We start from the raw sequence: 8,202 nt of genomic DNA, 5'->3' as shown, positions 1-8,202 counted from the left end.
CCAGTTTTTTTTTTTTTTTTTTTTTTTTTTTTTTATGTCCTGGCTTTGTTTGGTCTTGAAAAGATCCATTATCACTCCAAACTACTCCCATGGCTCCTGGAAAATATTTTTCACCAAAGTTAAGGGAGAGAAGACTCCTGAGGCTAAACTTGGGACTGAAGGAGACTCTTGAGGGCACAGTGTCCCAGTAGGTAAGAAGGAAGGGAGGTGGGGGGAGCAGATCAGGGGCTCACACACTCCAGAAGGGCAGAACCTTCATGGGCTGATCCCCAAAGCGGCCACTCAGCACGCATGATTTGCACACACACACACACGCACACACGAGTACACACGTGAGCCACACCCCAGGACTGCAAAACTATATCCCAAATACAAAAGCAGCAGCTATTGGTCAATTTGAGGAACTGATTTTGTGAAGGAAAAAAAAACATCCTTCTGGATGAAAAAAACTTTCCTGAAGCCCACTCTGCAAAGTTTGGAATTCTACTAGGACAGGATTTTGTTTTTTGTTTTTTTCTTTCTTTCTAACTTTTGTTCCACAAACAAGATTTATGTTTTACACTGTAGCTCAGACACCGGCAAAAAAAAAAAAAAAAAACTTTGTAAAAACAGGTGCTTTCTTTCAATCTGCTAGGAAAAGAAAACAAAAAGTAACATCCGGGCTTGAAACCTTGGTGGTCCAAAAGGACAGCAGCCATGGAAACCCCTTTCCCATCTAGGTTCACAGTTAAGCTCTCAGATGACTAGTCAAATTGGCAATCAAACCAATGTGTTTTAAGTCAGAAGAGGAACAGAAATGGATAGTCATGATCTCTGAGCTCCATTTGACACTGTGGCTGAGTCGTGTGAAAATCCTGAGTTTTCTGAAGGCCTTCAAACCAGAGGAAAGCGAAGACAGGAACCATTCCCCCGAGCAGGGGCCGTTAGGAAGGATTAGACCGGGGCAGAGTCAGAATGCGTCCGTTTTTCTTGCCTCCGTTCATGTGGGTGTAGGGGATGTGTTCCTGATAGTTTCTCTTTAGCCCCAGTGCGGACCCTCCATCCCGGCCCCCGGCCTCCTCCCTCTGCACATGTGAGGACCGGTCCAGGGGGACACTCTCCATGTCCTCAAATTCCATCTCCAGCTCCTCGCTCTCGGGCACCTTGTTCTCCTCGCTGTGGAAGAAGGAAACTTCGGGAAAACTGGGGTGCAGCTCATCCTTGAGCAGGTCGACAATTTCCAGGAAGGTCGGCCGCATCTTGGGGTTGAACTGCCAACACATGCGCATCAGGTCGGTGCTGCAGGACAGAGGGCACGTGGAGGGTGAGGCGCGCGCCGTCCCGCCAATCGGCCCCTCCCCACCCCTCGCCTGTGGCCCACACCCACGGGGACAAGTGCCGACACCGCGAAGGCGACAGTCAAGCAGAAACAGCGATTCTAGGGGCGCTGAAAGGTGGTTTTATAAAGAGTGTCAAGGGGGCTGTCTCCTCCCCAAACCAGATCCAGAAGGGCCTCTCCTGATGTTGCTACGTGCTGAAGACCATGGTTCACCGTTTTTTTTCTTTTAACTCTTTAATTTGTATTATTTATTTATTTTTATGTTTTTGGCCACGCCACCCGGCTTGCAGGATCTTTGTTCCCCAACCGGGAATCGAACCCATGCCGCCTGCAGTGGAAGCGTGGAGTCCTAACCACTGGACCGCCAGGGAAGTCCCCATCGTTTTTTAAAATATTGAAGTACGGTTGATTTACAATGATGTGTTAGTTTCAGGTGTACAGCAAAGTGATTCCGTTATATATATATATGTATACACACACACACACACACACATATATATATATATATATTCTTTTTAAGATTATTTTCCCTTATAGATTATTACAAAATATTGAGTATAGTTCCCTGTGCTATACAGTAGGTCCTTGTTGTTTATCTATTTTATATACGGTAGTGTGTGTCTGTTAATCCCAAACTCCTAATTTATCCCTCCTCCCCCTTTCCCCTTTGGTAACTGTAAGTTTGTTTTCTATGTCTGTGGTTCTATTTTCTCTCGGTTCCTCACTCTATATGTACATCCCTGCACCTGATGAGGGCAGCTGGGTGGACTGACCCTAGAGGGCTAGTTCTGAGTGGCTGTCCTGCAGGCCCAGCCCCCGCTCTCTGGAGGGTGCGGGGTGGCGGGCGGGTGGAGACTATGACTTTACCTAGGACAGGCCCAGAGGGCTTGGGATTTCCATTTTACCTCGTCCTTTCCCCACTGTAACTTCTTCTAGGGCAGGGGTTGGCAAACTTCAGCCCTGGACCAAATATGGCCCCGAGTGTTTTTGTAAATAAAGTTTTATTGGCACGCAGCCACACCCATCCAATTATGCATCATCCACGGCTGCTTCCAGCTACACGGCAGAGAGCCACCCAGCCCACAAAGCTGAATATATTTACACTATGGCCCTTTAGAGGAAAAGTTTGCAGGTTCCCACCCTAGGGTCTACATGTAATTTCCCTGGTCCTGGAACTACACCTAGCTGCTAATTGGGTTGGCAAGGAAAGGTCCTTCATGAGGAGATGTTTAAAAATATTTTACTCAGAGTTTCTAAGTAACTCTGCTTCATATTTTTTTTTTTTGTTGCATATGATGTTTCTTCAAACTACGTTTTCTAAAGAGCTTTCTTATTCTTTTGAGGATGAAGCATCAAAATGGCCTCCCTCCATGGATTTTTTTTCAGGAGGGCAAAGTTTTTTCTTAAGAAACAGTGATAAGGGAATTTATATGTAGTAAATGCTTATTGTAGAAAGTTAGAAAACACCCCAGAATATGGAGAAAATACAGCTTGCACACAACTCTCCTTCAGATATAACCTCTTGTCTTTTCTATCTGGATACATTTGGAAATGTAATTTACACACATTAATTACACTTATTTTAACATACGCTAATCCACTGAGTTATAAAATATAAGCATCATCTGAGATGTCAATTTCTGTTTCATATTATTTTATCAATTTACTAGGCAATTCTCATATTGGTGGGTGTTTTGATCATTTTCTTTTTTGAGATTTAAATAACATTGCTGTGAGTAGCTATGACAACAGGGCGATAAGAAAGATTATCTAACCATACCATTGACAGAATTGAATATTAAAACTCTCCCTTCTTTCCTCCCTCCCTCCCTCCCTCCTTCCCTTCCTTCCTTTCTTCCTTCCTTCTATTGCTAGTTTAGGAAGATAGTACTTTCTTTATTTTACTTTACATTTATTGGGCTATTATGACACTGGATAATTTGGTAAGTGTTTAATGATGTGCATTTGGTGTTTGTGTTGTCCAGTTGTTCCTACCACGAAAATTTAAGACAAATATTGGGAGAGGAATATGTCATACATACCCCTGACAATTTTTTTTTTTTTTAGTGTTTATGCTCAGCGATTTCTTTTTTCCACTTTTAATGAGATATAATTGACATATACCATTGTATTATTTTCCTGACAAAAATGTTAAGTGTAGAAAGAATAGATAGTTAAACCTAAGCCTCCACTCCAGCTCCCCAGTTTCCTTCCCAAAGTAGCAACTGCGGTGCAATTTCCTATACAACCTTCCAAAAATATGAAACGCAGTAGAGCACACATCTAAAGATATAATACACAAACACAAGCATGTATGTAGACACAATATGCAGACACAAATATGCACGCGAAGAAGAAATCTGCAAACACAAAGACATGTAGACACACGATACACAAACCTGAGTATCCCGGCAAAGGGCATAGACGTTTGAATGAGCGCCTCACACACTGTACCCCATTTCTACACTTACACTCTCTCAGGACAGTTGTCGGGTTGATCCAGAAACCCTCCATCCATGACAAATTTTAACACCTGCTCGTTTGATAGGCCTTGGTAAGGCTGTTCTGCCAAGCTGGTAATTTCCCAAAGGACCACGCCAAAGGACCTGCCAATGACAGTCGGGAATAGTAACAAAGAAGCCGTTAAAATACACACAACGCGCACACACACAGCCCTTCTTGGTTTACTAGAACCTGGTTGGCCAGTTCACTAAACAATTCATGCTGCAGCTCAGAAATGCCTGTAAGATTAGTGTCCATTGGAATGTCACAGTGGCTGTGCTAGGGTCCCCAGACATGCCATCCCTTCTTTTTCTAGATGGAGAAGCCCTGAGGAAGGCAGTTTTCAAGTGACCCCTCTCACACTGGTCATACTGGCAGAGCAACCTGGAATCCAAGTGCAGTGTTCTGTCCACCAACCCACACATGACTCACCACATGTCCGAAGAAGTGGTAAAGACCCCGTCCTTCAGCGATTCGGGTGCCATCCACCGCACGGGGAGCAGACCCTTTCCCCCTTTCCGGTAGTAATCCGTTTCGTAGATGTCTCTGGTCATTCCAAAGTCTGACAACAAACAGTAGTTCACATGCTCTTAGCCTTCAACCTGTGGCCAGCTGTCTGCCATCTTTTCTGCCCCACCCCTGGTAGAGCCCTCAGATGAAGGCACCTGCCCCAGGTGTGAGCTCACCTGCCTCAGGTGTGTGCTCACCTGGGTCACAGCCAAATCCAGTAAGAATGGATTCTGAGGGTACTCGTGGGGATGTGGAGGGAGAGGATGGGCCACCATTTAAAGGGGAAAAAAAAGAACCACCAAGTAGCAAAGAAGTGATGTTCTGACCTGGAGCTTGGGAATCCCACCCTCAGCAATGCTTCCTTCCAACCCATACCTCTCAGGCATCCCAAACTGAACTTTTCATGCTCTGCAACCCACCTACTATTTGCCACAGGATCTGGTCCCACCACCCACGCAGCTGCCCAGCCAGAAACCCAGTGCTGGGTCTTCCCTTGGCCACCCCCTTTCCTCACACCCCACAGAAAAGACAGTGGCGAGTCCTGCCCCCTCGACCTCCACATCCCTCTCTAGTCTGTTCCTCTCCACAGCCCTGGATGTCCCCAGGCCCACCACCATCTCTCACCTGCAGGACCCTCCCTCCATCCTGACCCTGACAGCCCACTGCCCAAGAGAAGCTACATAAATAGGATCATGTCAATTCCTGCTTCACACTGGCTACGTAGAATAACATCGAGATGACCCACCATGACCGACAAGGACCTTCCCAGCCTGGTTCCTGCTTCTCTCCTCAACCTCACATCTCACACTGCTCTGCTCCCCTCTACGTTCACCTTATTCACACCACATCAGCCATCCTTCCAACCTCACAGCCTCTGCACGTGCTGTAGCTCCCCCTGAGACGCCATCTCTCAGGTCAACTTCTAACCCTGCAAGTCTTGGTTAAAACGTCGCCTCCTTATGGAGAGAGAGGCCTTTCCTCTCCATCATGGAACTGAACTCTTTACTTCCTTCAGCGCTCTCTTCCCAGTCTCCATCATCTTATTTACATGTCAACTATTTTACTGTTCAACTAGAACAGCTCTGCCCAGTAGAACTTCCTGTGATGGTGAACGTGGTCTATACCGCACTGTCTAATATTGTTCAAGGTTCCCAGTTCGACTTAATATTTTATTTTATTTTACCAAATTTATTTTATTTTATTTTACTGTATTTAAATTAATGTAAATTAGTTCACTGAATTTTAGTCATTTTATTTTACTTTACTGAATTTATTTATTTATTTTACTTAATTTCATTTTATTTTACTATGTATGGAATCTAAAAAAAAAAATTGTTCCGCAGAACCTAGAGGGCAGGAAATGAATAAAGATGCAGACGTAAAGAATGGACTTGCGGGGGCTTCCCTGGTGGCACAGTGGTTGAGAGTCCGCCTAAGAGGGAGGAGATATGGGGGTATATGTATAGCTGATTCACTTTGTTATACAGCAGAAACTAACACACCATTGTAAAGCAATTATGCTCCAATAAAGATGTTTAAAAAATTAATTTAAATTATTTTACTGAATTCAAATTAATCTAAATTAGTTTACTGAATTTAAATCATTTTATTTATTTTTACTTAATTTCATTTTATTTTACTGAATTTAAACTAATTTAAATTAGTTTACTACATTTTAATTATTTTATTTTACTGAATTTATTTTATTTTACTGAATATATTTTATTTTACTGAATTTAAATTAGTTTAAATCAGTTTACTGAATTTATTTTATTTTATTTTACTAAATTTTATTTTATTTTACTGAATTTACATTAAACGCAGTGGCCAGTGGCTGCTGTGCTGGGTGGTGCAGATACAAATTGCAATGTGCAAATAATAACTGCAAGCTACACGAGAGCAGAAGAATCACGGCGACTCATTCAACCTCACCCCTGTAACACCTCCTGCAGCGGCCGGCACAAATACTACTTAAAGAAGTGAATGAGTGAATTAATGAACAAATGCAATTAAACTACAGCACGAGGACTAGGTCCCCGTCCAAACCCTGCCCCTTCCCGATATTAGAAAAGACTGAAGCACTTGCTATAGACAACTCCTCCTGAAATCAGAAGGCCTGGCCCATACATTTCAAAGCAGAAAGCCAGACGCACCTCCAATTTTGACGGTAAAATCGTGGGCGACCATGCAGTTTCGAGCTGCGAGGTCCCGGTGTACGAACTTCTTGGCGTTCAGGTATGCCATCCCGTCGGCGATCTCCGCAGCCATCTGAATCATCTCTTGCAGGGTAGGGGGAGGGCGGCCGGGGTTATTCTAAAGTCGAAACATGGGGTTGTGTTCAGCGACACCAGTGCCGGAGGCCGGGAGCGGGCACCCCACCGGGTACCTGGAGGCAGCTCACCTCGGCCTCAGGCCGCAGGGAACGGAGGTAGCTCTTCAAGTCCCCATGAGCCATCAACTCCATCACCACCAGCGTCGGCTGGCCTTTGGATACCACCCCCAGGAGGCGAACCTGTGGAACAAGCATGGGGGAGGGGGCAGGGGGGCAGTTCTTGGATGAGGGTCTGTGGGAAGATGTCCACTCACCCGGGTCTCCCTGTCTGGTACCTACATCACACACAGCGCCCTGCTCCTGACTGGACTGTGGAAAGCCCTGGTCTGCCTGGCTGAAACACCAAGGTCAATGTCTTGTTGGGTTGGGGAGTGGGAGAATTCAGAACTCACAGTCTGGTGGGAGGGGGGAAGCAGACAGACCTTCCCCCACACAGCAACATATCAAGGCAAACCCTCGTATCTCTGAACACAAAGGCCCACTTCCAGGCCTTTGCATAGCCGTTCCCACTGCCTGAGCCTCTGTTCCCTCGCCTGAGCTGACTGTCCTCAGCTGAGCTGTCCACACAGCTCGGTCCCTACACTCTGAAGTCTTTGCTCAAATGTACCTTTGCCACTGCTGCATTCCCAGTTCCCCAACTCTGCCCTCCTCTCCCTGTTGCCATAGCATCATCTCCTCGTGGACAACATCATTAATCTACTGGGTTTAGATTCTGTCTCCACCCGCGGGATTGAGAGCTCCAGGAGGACAGACATCTGCTGCATCCCAGAGAGGAGAATGGAGTTCAGTACAGAGCAGGTGCTCCTTGAATATGTGTGGGGCAAGGATGAAAGGACACAGGCTCAAGGAGAAATTAAGGGGCCATGGTGGGAACAGAAAGGCAGGGAGAGTCTGTGCTGACTTGGGGGAGCAGGGAAGGGGTGGACCACTGTATTTAAAGGTTACAAAGGAGCCAGGAAGAGGGAAGAGATGGAAGATTCTGGAAAGCAATGGTACAGTGAAAAGGGTATTGCTCTGAGTGAGGTGGGAGAGGATGGGATTTGAGAAATGAGAAGGGAAGGGCCACCTTTATTTGGATGTTCAGCAGGGTCGGGGCTGGGCAGGAGGTCCACACCCAGCATCCTCACTGCTCTATGCGATAGGAGGAAGGACAGGTATTACAGGAAGACTTTTTCTGCTCCTGGAGCCAACTCGGGACTTACCACGTGGTGGCAGGTGAAGCCCTTCATGACTGAGGCCTCGTTGAGAAATTCGATCCGCTCTCGCAGGCTGGCAGACTCGTTCACCGTCTTCACCGCCACTCGGGTCTCCGCCTCGCCCTTGACAATGTCCCTGGCGTTGCCCTCGTACACCATGCCGAAGGAGCCCTGCCCCAGTTCTCGCAGGAGTGTGATCTTCTCTCGAGGCACCTCCCACTCATCCGGCACGTACACAGAGCAGGGAAACACTACACCTCACTTATCTACACAGCACGCTTGGAGGATCCCTCAGGGGTCCCTGGCCATCTCCCACCTGAGCTCCCCCTCCCAAACGTTCACTG

At 46.3% G+C, this 8,202-nt stretch overlaps 1 protein-coding gene across 4 annotated transcripts in view; it reads right to left on the bottom strand.

Annotated features, from left to right (window-relative positions):
- Nucleotides 1-4: 4 nt before the first annotated feature.
- The window catches only part of INSR (insulin receptor), a 125,859-nt gene continuing 117,661 nt past the window's right edge, over nucleotides 5-8,202 (bottom strand). For all 4 annotated transcript variants that reach the window (XM_024745869.1, XM_024745870.1, XM_024745871.1 and 1 more), the window contains 6 exons: nucleotides 7,865-8,109; nucleotides 6,732-6,842; nucleotides 6,484-6,643; nucleotides 4,253-4,382; nucleotides 3,790-3,924; nucleotides 5-1,278 (listed from right to left, as the gene is read on the bottom strand). In XM_024745869.1, the coding sequence (XP_024601637.1) occupies nucleotides 924-1,278; nucleotides 3,790-3,924; nucleotides 4,253-4,382; nucleotides 6,484-6,643; nucleotides 6,732-6,842; nucleotides 7,865-8,109 (1,136 nt within the window). In that variant the 3' untranslated portion in view covers nucleotides 5-923. The remainder of the gene's footprint in view (nucleotides 1,279-3,789; nucleotides 3,925-4,252; nucleotides 4,383-6,483; nucleotides 6,644-6,731; nucleotides 6,843-7,864; nucleotides 8,110-8,202) is intronic.

The sequence above is a fragment of the Neophocaena asiaeorientalis genome, unplaced genomic scaffold (assembly GCF_003031525.2).
Source record: "Neophocaena asiaeorientalis asiaeorientalis breed wild unplaced genomic scaffold, Neophocaena_asiaeorientalis_V1.1 scaffold357, whole genome shotgun sequence".
In the NCBI taxonomy this organism is placed as follows: domain Eukaryota; kingdom Metazoa; phylum Chordata; class Mammalia; order Artiodactyla; family Phocoenidae; genus Neophocaena; species Neophocaena asiaeorientalis.
The sequence above is the reverse complement of the archived record's forward strand: the minus strand, read 5'-3'. Positions and strand labels throughout refer to the sequence as shown.